This window comes from Hordeum vulgare, chromosome 2H, assembly GCF_904849725.1.
Source record: "Hordeum vulgare subsp. vulgare chromosome 2H, MorexV3_pseudomolecules_assembly, whole genome shotgun sequence".
In the NCBI taxonomy this organism is placed as follows: Eukaryota; Viridiplantae; Streptophyta; class Magnoliopsida; order Poales; family Poaceae; genus Hordeum; species Hordeum vulgare.
In genome coordinates this window covers 130,099,948-130,120,533 of record NC_058519.1, presented here as the reverse complement: position 1 = coordinate 130,120,533, position 20,586 = coordinate 130,099,948, and the positions used below count along the sequence as shown (strand labels likewise).

Here is a 20,586-nt window from a genome sequence, read left to right as displayed (position 1 = left end):
GAACCGTTATGTGATGAAGTCGGAGCATGATTTGTTTAATGATTGTCAACCTTTGTGTGGAGGTCGGGATCGTGCGATGGTTAACTCCTACCAACCCTTCCCCTAGTAGCATGCGTCTAATACTTTGCTTCGATAAGACTTTTGCAATAAGTATGTGAGTTCTTTATGACTAATGTTGAGTTCATGGGTTATACGCACTCTCACCCTTCCACCTTTGCTAGCCTCTATTACTCTGCAGTCGCTTGGGTCTCGATCTCCGGGAAGTTGAGGTCCGTCTTCGGCCTCCCGACACGCCACACCGCCACGACGTAGGCACGCACGGCCTCCTCGACGGTGGGGTACGTGCCGAGCCAAAAGCAGCGACCGGTGGCAAAGAACTCCACCCCAAAGTTGTTGGAGGGCTTCGCCCTCACGCCGAAGAACCCCGTCTTGCCCTTCGGGGTCTTCCTCGGCAACATGGGGCGACAAATCAGGCGGCGATGCGATGCGGTTGACGGGCAAGGCAATGGCGGCGGGCGAGCAAGGCAGTGGGGAACAGGCAAGCGAGTCGGGGCGGCGATGCGGTTGGGGCATCAGGCGAAGTGGTGCGGCGATGCAGGGACGACGGTGGGGCGACAAATCAAGCTAAGGGCAATGGAATTGAGCGGGGGAGCGGCGGCCCAAAAACGCGTGGCGGGCGGCGGCGGTCGACAGTCAATATCGTCGGCGGGGTTGCCGGAGGGGGCAGATCTGGCGCAGGGCGCATCGTTAAGTGCCACGGCCCGCTGCTGCCAGATTAAGCTGGGCTCTGCCACAGGGATGCCATAAGCGGCGGTTTGCTTTCACCAGCAAGGAGAAGATTAAGATAATCAAACAGCTCGGACTCAACACACTGGAGCGTAACTTCAATCGGTTTTGTGATTTATCGTATGAGCAGATGCAGAAGTGATAAAAGCGAAACTCTTACTGAAGCAAACACTAATTTTTGTTAAGCTCGATCTATCGGTATCAACAAGGTACGACCACAATAGCAGTAATAACAGTACAAATCAGAGACTCGGCCAGAATGATTTTACTGTTAGACTAAAATAATGAGAAATAAAAGGAGACAACACAAATAGTGAACATCACAATGGTACAGCCCGCACAATACAACCAATTTTCCTTCTCCTTGTGACTTGTAATTTCACAATCTATCATGTCCTTTGCGCCGTCAATCCTGAATCACATTGGGAAGAATAGATGTTAGAAAATAGAAATTGCTAAGGAAAAGCTTAGTAAAACGGAAAAGGGGATGCATTGTACAGAACAGATGAATGAATTAATAAAATTACAAGATAGGTGCCGCAAAGTTCTCACTACCCATCAGACTAGCCAAGAAAGAAGACGGATATTTTCCTAGAGAAAGTTCAAAATAAACAAATGAATTGTGGACAGTTTATAATGTACCTGAAATAGCAAAAACCACAACTTCCATTATCCTGAAAAACTAATTAGGACCAGGGGTGGTAATTTTACCTGTACGTTTCTTTAATACAGGGCAAGTGGAGGCAAACTGTCTGCATTTCAAACTTCTAAACAGGTATTTGCCTGATACTACTACATTAGTGAACAGAAGTACTCCCTCCATACCTAAATATAAAGTCTTTTTAGAGGTTCCATTAGAAGACTACATACGGATGTATATAGACATACTTTAAAGTGTAGATTCACTCATTTTGCTCCGTACGTAGTCCCCTAATGAAATGTTTAAAAAGACTTATATTTAGAACGGAGGGAGTAGTATATAATAACGCCACAGTGTCAAGTTTCCTCACCAAAACTGCACCCCCTGATCCTGTTATGTTAAATCCCCATGAAGATACATGTATGCATGTGAACTGAAGCACTGCCTAATAATGTTCCTCATGTTACACACGTTTCAAATTTGAAGACGAGCCAGTTCTGGTGATATATTTGGAAGGAACCATGCAGGAATGCTTCAGTTGTACTGGAGCATGAAGTCACAGGCATGCCAAAATCAGAGTTGAATGGCATAAAACTTGACATGGTAACTTACCCTGAATCTTTTCCTATGATCTGACTCGATTCGCGAGGTGTAATGTTTCTTCCTTCCATGTACTGGTGCATCTCTTTCTTCTAGTTTGTTATGTGCAAGCTCGTATTGTCCATTACGAAAGAAACCTTCCCTATCCCAAGTCACATCATAGTTCACTTTTAACCGTGATCCTTCCTTAAAAACAAAATAAATGAGTCAGCTTTCATTATGCTTTCTAACACATAACGCAAACACTTATTAGACGTCAACCTGTATTGTGTAGTGATTAGGGTACAGAGACTAGAAGCCATCAGTTACTTAGCCATCGGTTAGCAACACTTGTAAAAATTTCTCTAATATGTGGACCCTTGAGAAAATATTGATGCACTGAGTACAAACGAATATACTCCCTCTGTTTTTAACTTTTTATTTACTCCACATATTAGCTTTGACCTAAGTCAATTTTTATAAAGTTTGACCAAGTTTATCGAAACAATCTAAGCTTTCACACAATAATATATAGAGAGAGATATATGGTATGAAATATATTGAATGATGATTCTAATGGTATTGACTTGGTATTGTGGATGTAAATATATGTATAAAGTTAGTCGAAGTTTAGAAAGTTGGACTCAAGACAAAACTAACATGCGAAGTAAATAAAAACGGAGGAGTACTCTCTAAACTCTACATCTTTTTTACTTATTTAGTTGATGACCATCATGTCAAAAGTATTTATAATGGTACTTCCTTCTCTTATTCAATGAAAAATCACGGAACCATGGCATAATCCATTAGAATATTTGACATCATGCCATGCCAGGCAACTAATGTTATATAAAGAAAGAATAAAAACATGAGTGAATATCAAGTGTAAGTCATCGCACATTGTAGATGAGATACATTTCTGGTACATATTGGAGGAAATATATTCCATCAGACCTCAAAACATGTCATGCATTAGTGCACTAGAGACCGCATCAAACGTGACCCTTGTGTGCAATCACGGCAGTGAGCAGTAGCAATTTCCCTCATGTCTCTACAGGGTGCTAGTAGAGCATCCTGTTACAGTTCTCAAGTGGGGCTCACCGCCGTCTTGAAATTCGTCTTCCCTTATATGGTACATCTTCTACGAGAAGCAAGAGGCGTCAAGGTTGTGGCAATGGAATGACGAGCAGCGGTCCTAGAGCACATGTAAGATTGCAAATGTTAGGGCAGTCTTACACATGCTGTTGTGGCACAGTTTGGTGATGGTTTGTAGGATCTTGACATGGACGCTGAGCTTCCAACACTGGTGCCACCCTTCAACCGGCTCATCACGTTCTCACTCAAAACTGTATCATCAAAGGAGGGTGTGATATTTGTAACGTTGTTGGGGCACCTTCCGTGATCTTGCAAATACTTCAGGACAGCCACACGATGCTCCCCCACAACCTTGACGTCTCTTGCCACTTCGAGAAGGTGTATCGAACAAAGGAAAAAGGGCCGCAACAGCTGCCAGTGATGGAAGGGCCTAACAAGAACAAAACCAGGCAGCATCTATGGAGGTATTCCTGGAATTGCTACTGTTCACCAATGTACATAAGGACAGAGCCACCTACGGGTTCAAGTACGTTGAGCAGTGGGTTCAAGGTCAATTTTAACACATTTGAGTTTCTTCTGGATGTTAATGCACTAGTACATGACATATTTTCAGCTCTAAATACAAGATGTTTCAAGTCATTATGTATGTATTGGAAAGGCCTTTTGTACAAACCACATCTATTTCCTGGAGTTTAATGCACTGGTCGATAGCAGGTTTTTGAGCTGTAGACTGCAAGATATTTGCTTTATGTGCGTAATTCAAGTGTGTTGGAGTACTCCTGATTATTGTTATTCCTTCTTTACACCATAGGTCCCAGCATGACAAGATATCAACTGGACCATATCACTATACCACAAAACCCCACTAAAAAAGAGAAGGTACTCTACCATACCAACGCAAGGATTTGGCCAGGCCAGGCCCTGAGGGGGGAGGGGGAGGGGAGGCGACCACCCCAGGCCCCTCGGAACGGTGGGGCCCCCACCCAGTGACGTATGTTTACTGGATAGGCCTTCTCCAGCGTCTGGATGGAGTGAAAAAATGTACTGTGATGTTGGCCCAAGTTACTACGTATAGAGGCTGGCTACTAATAATGCACGACCGTAGATCATGGATGGACCGATCGAGTCAGCTTTCTTGGAGAGGCCCTGGGCGTGTCAGTTAGGAGTTAGGACTTCAAGCACGCACGGTGTAGGCGGCTTCCACCGGATGGCTTTCCCCCTCTTTTTCTCGCGACCGCGAGAAATAGTTGAACAATGGCGGACGAGGGACGCCCACCGAGCTTGCGCCTTGCGGCCGCTACAACTTTAGCCGGAGACGCCCCATTCTAGAGAAGGTATTGTGCGCTAGCGATTTTGCTTTTCCCATGATTATAATTAGTAAAAGAAGTATAAATAATAACCAATATTCCCTCTTCATTATTGTCATAGGGCACTAATAATTGATTGGTTGGCCATGGTCAACATAGATATTATTAGGCTTTGTAATCTATGAAACCAATGTGATAATTAATAAGATATTTTTATCGAGTTAATGTAGTGTTTTATAGCTTTGCTCTAATTTTCAAATACTAAGGGTATGTCCAATGTAGAGACCTTGATGTGATGCTTACGGAAAATATCTAAATAATAATAATTACGGGATAATGGGATCTATCAAAGAGTCACTACCTCCGGTGCTAATTGCCATGTATAGATGCTTTCCTATTTTATTGAGTGGATTGCGTATGCTCTTTGCAATGTGCTATGGAACACACAGATGTAAGCACTAGTCGAGGAAAAGAAACAAGTCCAACATTATGCTTAATCTATTTTTCTATGAATGCACTGGATTTTATAGCACTTTCAAATCCGCCTCCTAGTTAGTAAAATAATTTCGTTGGGCGTTGGGTGCAATATTGAATCTCGGGATTGAACAGGAAGCAGGAAAGATGGCTAGGAAATTTGTCCGCGAGGGCATGCTGTAAGGGGCCCCGAGCTCTAATTTCGCCCCCGGCCTCTAAAATCCCAAGACCAGACCTGGATTTGGCATGACTTAGCATATAAGTGATACCATTTGAAGTGCTTCAGACAATGAATAGTAAAATATGTAGAGTTCACAATGTTATTCCTTGCGGCTCACTCTTTTTGCAAGGGTTCACACATTTCAAGAGTAAAAATCTTATGAGTTTTGCCAGGCGGTGGCTTTATCCATACACATTCACATATATGTGGCTCAGCTGGTTTAATATTCTTGCAAAAACTTAGACGTTATTGGACCATATAAGTGCACCATAGGGTTCACTAGATGAGAGTCACTAGACAAACCACAAATAGGTAAAAAAAGTTACACAAGTAGATAAAAACTGGCACTCTTAGAGGTCAAGATGTCACACATGAATAGGAAAGATGCATTCTATACGTCCATATATTACCATTTCCAATAGGCAGTTCTACAATATCAGCTGTGCGGTGATAAATATGGATTTCTTATAAATAGAGTGAAGAAGATCTTGTCATGTTGTTGTGTTATGTTTGCTTCTACTAAAAGGCGTGAAGGGTTAAGAAACAACAAATAATAGAATATGCAAACATTACCTTCTCCAATGACCGTCCACATAATGCCTTCATTGCATTATGGAAGTCATCATAACTCTCAAATTGCACCCACACCTTACAATTGAGTCCAGATATGAGACCCTTATTAGTCTCATCTTTTTTTTCTTCTAATTCATCATCATTAGAAATATTTAAGGTCCTGTCAATTGGAGGGAGATGTCAAAGAAAATGATTGTGTAGCATAAGTTTAGAGAGAGGTAACAGCAGTCAACCAAACATCAAGAGAGCCCAAATATTCACACTACCTTATGGGCTAGAAGAAATTTCTCAAGCGATATGGATCAAATGTAGAATATTAAATGGAGAATATGTTTATCACAATTCCAGGGAAGCAAACTACAGGACATTGATTAAAAACTCAGATCGTGGCCTAAGGCAAATCCAGTTAGCCATGACAAACTTAATGAAGCCCAGAAATTTAACTATGAAATTTCAAAGCAATATCTGGAATGCTATATAGTGCATCATTTCTTAATTTGGTCTGGATTTTTTTTCCACACGAATAATGAAGAAACAATGTAAATATAAATAATTGAAAAAAAATGATATCGCGACATCTGCCACCTATCTGCAGCTAACACGCAAGATTCCCAACGGCCAGGATTGTTCAGATTTCCTTCACACGGTAAGCCAGGGACCCGGACCCATGGGCTTCCGCCCTACCCACATGCAGTTTTGGGACAAATATGAAATCAGCCCATGCAATATTCTTGCATGGCCAGTTGCCACTCCAAAAACAACATAAGGGATTTTCTTTTTTATTAGATTTTTTCTAAGTTGTAACATGTGTGTCAGGAGGTAAAAACTAAACAAAAATATAACACTCACAGCCTGACTAGTCAGAGTGAGTGCAATTAATTTATTATAATACAAAATATTGTGGTTATCTAATCAGGTTTGGATATTGCAGCCTGTGCTCTTTGTGTGGCGTGGATTTCACACGCACAACTGTACAAATGAAGAAAGCTTCAAGGATATATTGTTTCACATTTTGATTCCCAAAATTGCTTATTATTTGCCAAAAAGAAGCTTTTTGCAATGAATTCTGACTATTTGTTACTGGATTTATGCACACAAGTTAGCTTGGACTTGCAGACTCGAAACATAATTCCATAATAATCAGATGGAGAGCAAGATGAGAAAATAAGGAGGTTATACATGAATGGCATCATATTAGAAATCACATATTAAGGAATCTTCCAGTGTTACCGATTCTCTTTCTCTCTATTCATAGTTCAATAACAATTTGTCCATTTCAGGGACAAAGCAAGGCGCATAAGAATAATTATGTACTACAAACAAATCAGAAGCCACTGAGATGAACAAATAGTAGTCCAATGTTTCTATTAAAGGTATAAGGTAGCTTATATACAGTTAGTTTAGGCGTCTTTAAGCCTTAGCAGATTCCAGTTTTGCGGCACTAATTCTTTGGCCTGTAGGGGTTGTAGGCCATTGGCACAAAAATTGATGGTGGAGAATGAACCAAATATGCGTCATGGACACTAAACTGCACCTTATTTTACCAAGAGCTGAGAAGATAGTGTGGGTGACCAATGTGGATGCCTTCGACGATATCCTCGTCTCCGCAAACCACCTGGATGGCACACCCCTCACAAGAATTGTGTCTGGTCTTTTTGCTATCTTCCTCACCGGATTCCCTGAAACGAGCAAGCATCGATCAAGTCCACCTAGTAGCAAATCAAACCAAGAATAGCCAATACAAGAACCAGCCCATACTGGTACTAAAGAGCTCGGAGGCGTAAAATTCCTCCCATGACTTCTTCATCGCCGTGAAGTCATCTGAGGCGGGGATCTCGACACTCATTCGGTACATAACCCCCTTAAGGTTGAGGTCGATGCCATCTAGCTTCTGGACCAGGGAGCTCCGCCACTGTGAGTACTTATTCTCCTCCTGCTCTGGGGTCATCTTCTCGGCTTCGTCGCCTCCTGCGCGGTTGCTTGGGCGGAGGAAGGAGAGATCGCGGACGTAGAGGATGCCGGAGGCGACGGGGTCGTCCCGGCGGCGCTTCTGCAGGTCCGGAAGGCGGCTGACGGACAGGTCGGAGTCTTGGAGGAGAGAGAGCGAGAGCGGCGGCTTTCGGAGGAAGGCGAGGAGCGCGGACTTGAGCTGCCACTCGTCGACGGGGCTCACAGAGAGGCCGGTGCGGGAGAAGGAGAGGAGCAGCTTCAGGCGCCGCGCGAGGGACACGCCGCTCGGGAGAGGGAACGGCTCGCTTGGACGGAGCGCGGTGGCGGCGGACATGGCTGCGCGGTGGCTAGGGATGGCGTCGACGGCCTGCGGTTTTTTTTTCTTTTTGACTGGCAGAGAGACTGAAGACGATACTTCACAACTCACACGAGGGGCCACGGTAAGATCTAAATCAACGGCTACGATTAGAACAAAACTCCAACGCACAGATGCATTTGGTCCCTATGTGTCTGTTTGAGTTCAAACCGACCAAATCATCCGATCAACACACCGATGCAAACCCAAAATCCGTCCATCTCATGTTTATCTGGACGTATCCCGGTTTAAATTTACGCCGGGTTGCGTCTACACGTACACGAGACGAACGCGTCACATGTCTGCTCGGTATCTGTGTCGATCCACGTATCGATCGTCCAACCATCAATACAGTCCTACTTAATGCCTGAGCCTGAGACCGCTTTTTTCCGTATTTGTCATCGTATTGTTTGTTTTATGTTATTTTTACACTGCATCATATCATCATTGCCATCATGCCATTAAAAATTCATCATTTTTTAAAACCATAAATATTTTCAGAAAGTAATATGTGCCTTCCTTTTGTTTTATTCAAATGCTTTTTCAAATTTCATTTTAATCTTTCCTAAAATCACATGCCTATTCTTTTTCAAGTTTAGCATCAAAACTTTGTCATAAATTCTCTTCTCACTTCCCAAAGCTCCACCAAAAGCTTCACAATTTTTGACACTCCTAACGCCTAGACCTAGGTCAAACCTATTTAAATTATATTCAAATGAGTTTAAATTTAAACTTTCTAAAAGCCCACTTCTATTTTCTTGAGACATGCACATTTTATGAGTTCGGAAAAATTAACCTCATGCACAAACTTCATTCCAAACTCCTCTTATTCTTTCGGTTTATATTCAATAAATAAGAAAAAGGAGTCACTACTGGAAAACAGTTTTTTGCCATCTGCCTAGTCTTTGCCGTCTGCTAGCTGACGGCAAAGACACTCTTTGCCATCAGCTTCAGCAAAACTGACGTCAAAGAACTGGCTGATGGCAAAGAAGGTCTTTGCCAGCAGTCAACTCTTTGTCGTCTGCCGCAGACGGCAAAGAAGGTGTCGGGACCCCGATCCTAAGCCATAGGAATCCAGCCTGTAACACATCGCATCTCTTTGTGGTCTCACGCACGGTTAACTCCACGGCTGCAGCCTTACCTTAGCCGGGACCGTTTGCGTCTTTTGACTCACGTATGCGATCGCGTCGCTAGCATTCCAATGTCAAGGAACCCGGATCGACATGTCTAGTCATAAACCAAAGTGGCAGTTCCGCACAAGGACAGGCATACATGACCCAACAAAGCAGGTGTCGGTCATCAACGAACGTAGACGAGTCGTAGCAAGCTACAAGGACTCCATTACGTCGTGTGACATTTCCCCAAAGGGAACAGACACATCAGCTAAGAAAGACACATGCCGGTCAACCAATGCGTTCGGAGCAGTAGCGAACTACCAAGGCTCGTTGGATCACAAAGGGGCATTTCCTTGTAAGGAGTGCTACTAAAGTTCACGACTAGGTAATCGAACCCCATACATATCAAGTAAGACACACGTACGCATGGCATACCGATATGTATAGATACATCGATGGCATCACAACATAACCATAAACATACAAGCTTTATTTAAGAGGCTCGGAAGAGCCACACGCATATTATTACACATTAAGGGTCTCACGGCCCATAATATCAGTCACACAATACAAGCCAGCGGAAGAGTTATAAACTGTCTGGGTACAGACAGAGCAACTAGAAGGCACATGGCCTGACTATACTACAGAGCCGACGTGGGGCCAGATCGTAGCTGGGACACCAGCTACTCGTCGTCGTCGATGTCTATGAAGAACCCTCCATTAGGGTCATTAGCAACCTCTGCAACATTATTAAGAAAACATGAGTACGAAGGTACTCAGCAAGACTTTAGGATGACTAACTACTCATGCAAGGTATCAAGAAGGTATTGTGGGGTTTCATGCGGGAAGCCAGCATTTGACTCGTGGGTAGACAACTTGCTTTTGAAATTAGTTTTGACAACTTGATTTCTCGCACACGAGTCCACTAACACCACAACAATACACTATCTGGAATCATTCCGTCTCCATACGGAAATGCCGTCCACGACACTCACGCTTATCTTGACAATTTTATGAGTAGCCATTGAAATTATCTATGAACAACATATGTCTCCAAGTAGTCCATATCCGCGGACGCGGCTATTCGAATAGATCATAACCCTGCAGGGGTGTACTTCGTCACACACGCTCCCGCCACTTATCGCCATGTGCACGTCATGCACCTCGGCAACCTTCAAACGGAAGCCCAGCGAGGGAGTCGGCCACGACCGTTAACCACACTAGTACCTAGTCCAGGTTTATCGCCTATCTGAGAGTAACCCGTACGGAAGTCCGGCCGAGGTTTCCGCCACGGCCTCAAACGATGTGCGCAGGGTTCCCAAGCCCACCATCCGGGTGCCACTTGGTACACCGTGCCACTGTCTACCGCATCACGGTCCACCTCTCAGGTCAGCACCATGCACGGCCTCCAGCATTTCCATAAACACCAGAAACTACTTGCAACTCCTGGACCGAGTACTACGCGATTAAAAGGCCGAGCGGGGTCATATTTCAGGGCCCAGCATGTGGTAGTATCTAGTCTTGGATTACATACACGGAACTCAGTTCCTAAGGACAGTTCCGATGAAACAACCCGCCATGTACTCCTACACAGCCTTTCACCGGTACCTTTACCAAATCAAGTTCAACACACGACCTTTGCTTACCGATCACATTCCACATTTCTGTTCATCTCCCAGATGACAGACCATACACAACTCTAAGCATAGCATGCATAGCAGGATAAGGCACATTATAGCTCAAGCAACTACCAGGTATGCTAGGTTGCAAGGTTCGGCTATTCACTATGACAAGGTTAAGTCATGCAAAGGAAGTGGGTCCAACTATCGTGGCAAAAGCAGTTGAAGCATTTGATCCTAATGCATTAAATAGGTGCAGGAGCAGGAACATAGGTGTTATCGGGATGATCAAAAGGGGTGCTTGCCTTGTTGCTCAGAGGAGGAACGATATCCGTCGGGCGGATATTCGGTGGAATCCGGGGGTGCGGAGCCTACCGAAATGAACGGCAACATTCAATAACAATCATATGCAATCAGAATGATGCATGAGCATGGCATGAGAATGCAAAGTGATAAGTTATTATAATCAAGATGTTTTAGGTTTAGAGTTGATTTGAATCACATTCGAATAGCAATTCAAACGGGTATTCCCGGATACCGGTTTAATTGATTCGACCTGATGCTCAGTTCAACCTAATGTTAACATGCATGAAATGTCATGTTATGGTACTGGTTTATATCTAGGGCAGTGTGTGATCGTTGCATTTATAATGAAATTTGGATATTTTTGCAAATTCCATTTATAAAGTGATTAAAAGAATTGAATTATTCCTTATTTCACAATTTAGGGTTCTGTAACTTTTTCAAACATAGCTGAAAATAGCATAATCAGAATCCTTGAATTTTTCTGATACTTTTTCATATATAAATTATTTTCATTGGAGTTACAGATTAATTTCTATGATTTTTGCAATTTTTAGCAATTTCCTGAATTATTTCTATACTGGAAATTCCATTTATTGCATCAGGCTGACGTCAGCAGGTCAGCCGACCTGTGCAGGTCAAACCTGACAGGGGGGCCCCACTGGTCAGCCTCTCTGGGACTAATCCCGCGCTGACCAGCCCCTAATTGGGGTTTGACCAGGCGTGGGGCCCTCTGTCAGCGACTCAGAGGAGGGCGATTAGGCCCTAATGGCCGGCCACGTCGACGGCCACCGGAGGGTGGTCGCCGGCGACCAAACCCGCGGCGGAGGGCTCGCCGGAGGCGACCTAGACGGCGCTGCACAGCACCAAATCGCGCCCGGATGGCAGCTACAGCAAGCTCGCGAAGCGGCCGATCTGGCAGGACCAACTGGGGAGGCTAGGGTCGCCGGAAGAGGCGTCGGCGACGAGCCGGAGCGGCGGCCGAAGCTCGGGCGTCGTCGGGGGGCTTGAATCAGAGGGTTCCACGCTTAGATCTTAGCTGCTACGGCATCTACGCGTCGTCCTGGAGCTTCTGGTGCTCACGGGAGGACGAGCTGGACATCGGAGGGCTACCGGCGACGAGCGGCAGCGGCGGTGCTCGTCGGGCTCCGGTGGAACTAGGGCTAGAGGAGGGGATCGACGGGGAAATCTTAGGGAAAACCACCGCATGCTCACAGGGAGTGCAGAGAAGAGCTCAGACGGCTCGGGGAAGGCCTGGGGGCGACGAATCGACGGGAGAGGTCCGGCGGCCGGAGGAAGAAGACGACGGCGTTGCGGGCGTTGCAGGGCTCGAGGGGACTTCGGCTTCTGCAGAGACGACCAGGGCGACGAAGCGGATCTAATGGCGTGCTCGGGGAGGGGTTTCTATGGCCAGGGGCACGGCCAGCTCGAGCTCGAGCTCGGCTCTAATGGCGGCAGCAGGGAGAAGGAGGGGATCCGGGCGGAGGAGGAGAACCGAGGCGGGGAATGGATAGGGGAGGCTCTGGGGAGCTTATTCCCGCCGTCGCCAGCGCGAACCGGCGGCCAGGCAGGCACGCAGGTGCGTGGCCGCGCCGGAGGAGGCGGCGGCCACCTCCTGCTGCCTACTGGCGCGGGGAAGGGGACGAGCGGCGAGATGGGCTGGGCCTGGCGTGGGCGTCAGGTAAGTCTTTTCCTTTTTCTTCTGCTTTTGTTTTTCTGTTTTGCTATTTCTTGCTTTGCTAATTATTTCAGCTCCAAAACAAAAAGTAAAAACTTTTTAAACCTCCTGAAATATTTGTTATAATGTCCCCACTCATTTCCAAGACTTTCAACATTTTTGGAAAATTATAGCTTCTGATTTCAGATTTTAAAATTTGAAACCAGTGGCTTTTGCCTTTATTTAAAATGCTTAAAGTGTCAAGAAAATAGTTTTCTCCAATGCTCATTTACTTTCATGATTTATGAGAAAGTTTGAACATTTCTTGAGGCCATTTTGGGTTCATTGTTTTTGAACTAGTTGAATTTTCCTTTATTTGAAATGGTGGCTAGGGTTTAGAGTTTTTCCTTTGCCACTTTGTTGTTTTTGTTGAAACTTCTTAGATGCAAATGCAAAGAAGACATGAGCACAATGCTATCTAGCTTAAGGTTTAGGGATGTGACAACTCACCCCCACTCAAAAGAATCTCGTCCCGAGATTTAGAAGTCGTCGGGAATAACGCAGGATATTCGAGTCGTAGACGATCCTCTCTTTCCCAAGTTGCCTCCTTTTCAGAATGATTTGACCATTGAACTTTAAGAAACTTGAGGTTTCGACGTCGAGTGGTACGCTCAGCTTGATCAAGAATACGCACGGGGTATTCTCGGTAAGAAAGGTTATCTTGGAGATCAAGCGTTTCGTGGTCCACTTCACGGATAGGATCCGAAAAGCAACGCCTGAGTTGCGAGACGTGGAAAACATCATGAACTTTGGAAAGATGCGGAGGAAGTTCCAACTGGTAGGCAACTTCTCCTCGTTTGGCAAGAATGCGAAAAGGTCCAATGTAACGAGGAGCCAACTTGCCCTTGATACCGAAACGATGGGTACCCTTCAAAGGTGTAACCCGAAGATAAGCCTTCTCGTCAACTTCAAAGGTCACAGCCTTATGATGACGATCATATTGGCTCTTTTGACGAGACTGGGCTGTTTTCAACTTTTCACGAATAATGCGAACCTGCTCTTCTGCATCCTGGATCATGTCCGGGCCAAAGAGTTGCCTCTCTCCGGTTTCTGACCAATTAAGAGGTGTTCGACATCTTCGTCCATAAAGAACTTCAAAAGGGGCTTTGCCCAAGCTTGATTGATAACTATTGTTGTAAGCGAATTCGGTGAATGGAAGGCACTTCTCCCAATTCATACCGAACGAAATAACACAAGCTCGGAGCATATATTCTAGGATTTGATTCACTCTTTCTACTTGACCACTTGACTGGGGATGGAAAGCAGTGCTAAAAGATAAGTGAGTCCCCATGGCATTCTGAAAACTTTCCCAGAATCGAGAAGTAAAGATACTTCCACGGTCCGAGTTAATTTCCAGGGGAACACCATGAAGAGACATTATTCGAGAGATATATAACTCCGCTAGCTGGCTAGCTGTTATACTCTCACGAACAGGAAGAAAATGAGCCACTTTGGAAAGACGGTCAATGACCACAAAGATAGCATTGTTTCCTTTCTTGGTCTTGGGAAATCCGGTAATGAAATCCATGCTAACTTTATCCCATTTCCATTCAGGAATAGCTAAAGGTTGAAGGGTGCCAGCAGGCCTTTGATGTTCTGCCTTAACTCGACGACAAACGTCGCAGTTAGCAACGAACTCAGCAATTTCTCTCTTCATCCTAGTCCACCAGAACCTCTGGCGTAGGTCCTGATACATCTTAGTACTACCAGGATGAATGGTGAGAGGGGAATCATGAGCCTCCTTAAGAATTAACTGCCTTAGATGTGGGTTCTTAGGAACCACTAAACGATTCTGAAAGAACACCACACCTTGATCATTCATGGAAAATTCTTTAGTGTTTCCGCTAAAAATATTCTCCTTGATCCGTGATATACCCTTGTCACGCTTTTGGCCAGCTATAATTTGATCCTTAAGAGTAGGCTTCGCCACCAGGGTAGAAAGGAATCCTTGAGGAACGATATGAAGATTCAACTTCCGAAAGTCCTCATGGAGAAGTGGTTGACCTTGTTGTAGCATCAAATTGTTACAATAAGATTTACGACTTAGTGCATCGGCCATAACATTGGCCTTCCCCGGGGTGTAAGTTATCCCTAAGTCGTAATCCGAGATCAACTCAACCCACCGTCTTTGCCTGAGATTCAAATCCGGCTGGGTGAAGATATATTTCAGACTTTGGTGATCAGTGAATATTTCGCAACGATTACCCAGAAGGTAATGTCGCCAGGTTTTTAGTGCATGGACCACAGCTGCAAGCTCAAGGTCATGTGTGGGATAATTATCCTCATGTGGACGCAACTGTCGAGATGCATATGCGATCACATGACGATCTTGCATGAGAATGCAACCTAATCCTTGTCGCGAGGCGTCGCAATAGATAACAAAGTCCTTGGAAAAATCTGGTGGTAGCAACACAGGTGCGGAGGTCAGGCGTCTTTTCAGTTCCTGAAAACTATGCTCACACTGTGGTGTCCACTCGAACTTTTTATCCTTCTTGAGGAGTTCAGTCAGAGGCTTTCCAACTTTGGAGAAATTCTCGACGAAGCGGCGACAATAGCTCGCTAGACCAAGAAAACTCCTAACTTGCTTAACCGATTCAGGTTGAGTCCAATCAAGGACAGCTTGAACTCTCTCGGGATTGACAGCAATACCCTTACCAGAGATTACGTGGCCTAGATAGGTCACTTCTGGTAACCAGAATTCACATTTTGAAAATTTGGCATAAAGGCGATGCTCTCGAAGTTTCATCAATACCAGCCTTAGATGCTCGGCATGTTCTTGTTCATTCTTGGAGTAGATGAGAATATCATCAAGGTATACTACGACGAATTTATCCAAATACTCCATAAAGATTGAATTCATCAGTCGAGAGAAGGTGGCTGGGGCATTGGTTAAACCGAAGGACATAACGGTGTACTCATATTGTCCATAACGAGTAACAAAAGCCGTTTTTGGAATGTCCCCGTTCTTAATCTTGATTTGATGGTATCCCAACCTCAAATCCATTTTGGAGAAGACTGAGGATCCAGCGAGCTGATCGTACAGATCGTTGATCTTGGGGAGCGGATACTTGTTCTTTATGGTGACCAGGTTAACTGGTTGGTAATCTACAACCATCCGATCCGTTCCGTCTTTCTTCTTGACGAAGAGGACGGGACAAGCCCAAGGAGAAGAGCTAGGACGAATGAAACCTTTGCTCAAGGCCTCATCTAATTGCTTCTTAAGTTCGGCTAGCTCCAGGGATGCCATCTTATAAGGTCTTCTGGCTATTGGGACAGTTCCCGGAACAAGATCTATCACAAACTCTACATCTCTGTCAGGTGGAATTCCTGGCAGTTCCTCTGGAAAAACATCCGGGAAGTCACGGACTACCGGAATGTCTTCAAGTTCCGGAAGAGGGTTGGCATTTAGGGAATAGAGTTGGCATTTGGCAACTCGAGTAGAGACATTTACTATCTCACCTGAGGGATGGGTAAGCTGGACATTTCTAGAGTGGGTATCAATCTTGGCATAGTGAGCTGACATCCAGTCCATGCCCAAGATGATATTAATATCCGAAGATTTCAATGCTATCAATGAGGCTAGAAAAACTAGCCTGTCTACTAGAATTTCATTGTCATAGGTTATCCTAGAGGTTTGCCACTTACTACCAGGGGTTTGGACCACCAATGGGATTGGCATATCACAAAATGACATGTTATGCAACTGTGCATAACTTTTGAAATGAAGGAATGAGAAGACCCAGTGTCAAAGAGAACGGACGCTGGGTGATGATTAACAAGAAGCGTACCCATCATGACGTCGGGATCCTCTGCAGCTTCTTCTGCTGACACATAGTTCACACGGCCACGTGCAGGAGTTGGCTTCACATAAAACGCTTTGCCCGACTTGGCCTGCCCGACAGACTTTCCGGGTTGCTTGGCACCCACATTCTGAGGACACTCACGGGAATAATGCCCTGGTTCTCCACACTTGTAGCATATCACCTGGTCGACACGTGGTGCAGCATTGCTAGCTGGACCACCATAAGCTTTTGCTGGAGGGTTGGCCTCATTCGTCTGAGGCGCCACGTAGGATGGCCTCGGAGTGTATCTTGGCGGCAGAGAACTGTTTGGAACCCACAGCCTGCGTTTTGGAAACGCGGAACCAGATGACGAGCCAAAGTCACGGAAGTGCTTCCTTGTGGCTTCGAAGTCAGAATGACCAGTCTCCGCACTGATCGCTTTGTTGACCAGGGCTTGAAAGCTTGCACACTCATGGAGGCGCAGATCTCGACGGAGCTCAGGGCTCAGACCCTTACGGAATCTTGCTTGCTTCTTGGCGTCAGTAGACACCTCCTCTGTTGCATAGTGGGCGAGATTACCGAACTCGCGGCTATAGGCATCCACAGACAACTTGCCCTGAGTGAAGGCACAGAACTCCTCTCTCTTTCTGTCCATCAGACCCTCTGGGATGTGGTGCAGACGAAAAGTTGCACTAAAGTCTGCCCATGTGGCCACTGGTTCAGCGGGACGCATAGCTTCAAAATTCTCCCACCACAGATTGGCGGGTCCCTCCAGGAAATACGTCGCAAAGGTCACCTTGTCGGCCTCAGACACATTCGCAGAGCGAATCTTGCATGAAATGCTGCATAGCCAGTCATCAGCGTCGAGGGGATCGACGGAATGATGAAACTTTGGAGGATTCAGCTTCACAAAGTCATTGAGGGATACTGCAGCATTCCTAGGCTGTCGAGCCGTATTCTGCTCAATACGCTCTAGCAGTCGGTTGGTCTCCCTTTTGTTTCTTTCTGCCTCAAGCATCACTTCTACCAAAGAAGGTGGTTGAGGCAGGTCTTCCTGCGACGCTTGACTACCCTCACCTTGCTCATGAGCTGGGGCACGGTTCAACCTGGTGAACACCATCCTGACAAACAAACTCATAGCTTAGACCAATATTATATCATTACTAGCTATGGATTAAGAATGTACTGAACACACGGAATGCGGAAATGAATATCCGAACAACATGGTAACAAGCAACTGCTATATATACACCATGGTTCATACACACCCTTACATAGTTCAGTACAAACTTACTCGAAGAGCAAACTACTGAAATGGTGGAACTACTCATCAGAGGCTTACAAGCTTCCTATACATTATTTATCTAGGCCTCCGGAATTCGTTTCACATTACTACCATACTCCACAAGTCACACAGGACTGTGAACATACGGCTACTACCATACTATCCTTCCGCTCACAGCTCAGGCATCCGCATAGAACATCTCATAGAGATTACCTCCGTGACCTGGAAGCTCAACCTGCGGATCAGGAAACACTCTAGCCTGAGATCCCTGGGATCCATAAGGATACGGATGTGGCCTTGGTCCCCTGACTGGTGGTAAGAGGGGTCCCCGAAGAGGTGTGACTCCTCCTATAGCTGGCCAGTCAACGTGGGCCGGAAGATGGTTCCTAACAGGGTTCAGCATCTCCATCTCTCCATACCCTGTCTGGACTACCGGTGCCAGCTGCGTCAAAGCTGTCCACAGGCGGGCACGGGTAGCGTAAAGCTCCATGCGGAGAGCACGAGCATCCCTGTCTCTGTTCTCTAGCATCTCAACAGTGGACTGCAGAAGTGGATCCTCCATAGAAGAATCAAAATAGACTCCACTGAGGTATCCCTCTTCACCAGACTGAGAGGCCGGAACATAGCAGAACTCTGAATTCTGCAGCAGTGCATGTCTCGCTCTCATAATGGTCAGCATTGAATAGGCAACATCTTGTACTGCCATGTCAACGGTGACCCCCAACCCATAGGACCAATGGATTGGCTTCTCCGCTCCAGGGTAGTCTGGAAATACCCTAACAGTGCAGATGTACTGGCTCTGGTTGAAGTCTCGGTACTGTTCCTCCACTGTGTACTCGGGGTACCAGCGGTAACCGCACACCGACATCATCCTGACCAGCATGGCCGTATGACCTGGTACATCAATGCACCTGGTCAGACGTACCACCTGACGAGAAGGACGGCCAGGAATCTGTAAATAGAGAGTAATGCAGAAGCATTAGAGCTCTGAATGCAAAAATTGGGCAGCATAACGGCTGTAAATGCTCAAAAACAAATTTTGAGACAACCCAAAAAAAAATGAAATAGCGTCACCACTCAACTATCAAGTTCAACTCTCTGATCATCAAACTTACTTCCTGCTTCCTAGGAATAAAAGAACCCAATATCTCTCGACCCGTAGTCCTATAATCTACCGATCAAAATCCAAGCCTAGGAGAAGATGAGTAACCTAGTCCTTAATTCCCGCAGAAAAGACGAGGGTGACCAGAATAGAATAACTTGAGAAGAGAACAAGAGTCTTACGTTCCCTTCCACAAACAATTCCCTTATATATAACTAAAGCAATTCTTGACTCAACTTCGACCAGTTTGGCTTAGTAATCCTACAGTCAGTCAGGCTCTGATACCAACGCTGCCGGGACCCCGATCCTAAGCCATAGGAATCCAGCCTGTAACACATCACATCTCTTTGTGGTCTCACGCACGGTTAACTCCACGGCTGCAGCCTTACCTTAGCCGGGACCGTTTGCGTCTTTTGACTCACGTATGCGATCGCGTCGCTAGCATTCCAATGTCAAGGAACCCGGATCGACATGTCTAGTCATAAACCAAAGTGGCAGTTCCGCACAAGGACAGGCATACATGACCCAACAAAGCAGGTGTCGGTCATCAACGAACGTAGACGAGTCGTAGCAAGCTACAAGGACTCCATTACGTCGTGTGACATTTCCCCAAAGGGAACAGACACATCAGCTAAGAAAGACACATGCCGGTCAACCAATGCGTTCGGAGCAGTAGCGAACTACCAAGGCTCGTTGGATCACAAAGGGGCATTTCCTTGTAAGGAGTGCTACTAAAGTTCACGACTAGGTAATCGAACCCCATACATATCAAGTAAGACACACGTACGCATGGCATACCGATATGTATAGATACATCGATGGCATCACAACATAACCATAAACATACAAGCTTTATTTAAGAGGCTCGGAAGAGCCACACGCATATTATTACACATTAAGGGTCTCACGGCCCATAATATCAGTCACACAATACAAGCCAGCGGAAGAGTTATAAACTGTCTGGGTACAGACAGAGCAACTAGAAGGCACATGGCCTGACTATACTACAGAGCCGACGTGGGGCCAGATCGTAGCTGGGACACCAGCTACTCGTCGTCGTCGATGTCTATGAAGAACCCTCCATTAGGGTCATTAGCAACCTCTGCAACATTATTAAGAAAACATGAGTACGAAGGTACTCAGCAAGACTTTAGGATGACTAACTACTCATGCAAGGTATCAAGAAGGTATTGTGGGGTTTCATGCGGGAAGCCAGCATTTGACTCGTGGGTAGACAACTTGCTTTTGAAATTAGTTTTGACAACTTGATTTCTCGCACACGAGTCCACTAACACCACAACAATACACTATCTGGAATCATTCCGTCTCCATACGGAAATGCCGTCCACGACACTCACGCTTATCTTGACAATTTTATGAGTAGCCATTGAAATTATCTATGAACAACATATGTCTCCAAGTAGTCCATATCCGCGGACGCGGCTATTCGAATAGATCATAACCCTGCAGGGGTGTACTTCGTCACACACGCTCCCGCCACTTATCGCCATGTGCACGTCATGCACCTCGGCAACCTTCAAATGGAAGCCCAGCGAGGGAGTCGGCCATGACCGTTAACCACACTAGTACCTTGTCCAGGTTTATCGCCTATCTGAGAGTAACCCGTACGGAAGTCCGGCCGAGGTTTCCGCCACGGCCTCAAACGATGTGCGCAGGGTTCCCA

General features: G+C 45.7%; 1 protein-coding gene and 1 long non-coding RNA gene across 3 annotated transcripts; both read right to left on the bottom strand.

Annotated features, from left to right (window-relative positions):
- Positions 1-946: 946 nt before the first annotated feature.
- Positions 947-8,030, bottom strand: LOC123425509 (A-kinase anchor protein 17A). Of its 2 annotated transcripts, XM_045109202.1 has the most exons (5): positions 7,433-8,022; positions 7,209-7,353; positions 5,675-5,834; positions 2,039-2,212; positions 947-1,198 (listed from the first exon to the last, which is right to left on the bottom strand). In XM_045109202.1, the coding sequence occupies exons 1-5, from the start codon at positions 7,956-7,958 to the stop codon at positions 1,193-1,195; spliced, it is 1,011 nt and encodes a 336-aa protein (XP_044965137.1). In that variant the 5' UTR covers positions 7,959-8,022; the 3' UTR covers positions 947-1,192. The 2 variants fall into 2 exon arrangements, with proteins under 2 accessions (XP_044965137.1, XP_044965138.1); XM_045109203.1 differs by lacking the exon at positions 2,039-2,212 and having other exon boundaries at positions 7,433-8,030.
- Positions 2,752-5,668, bottom strand: LOC123425511. Its single transcript, XR_006621844.1, has 2 exons — positions 3,242-5,668; positions 2,752-3,146 (listed from the first exon to the last, which is right to left on the bottom strand). It is a non-coding gene; the product is annotated as an uncharacterized LOC123425511 (long non-coding RNA).
- Positions 8,031-20,586: the final 12,556 nt, after the last annotated feature.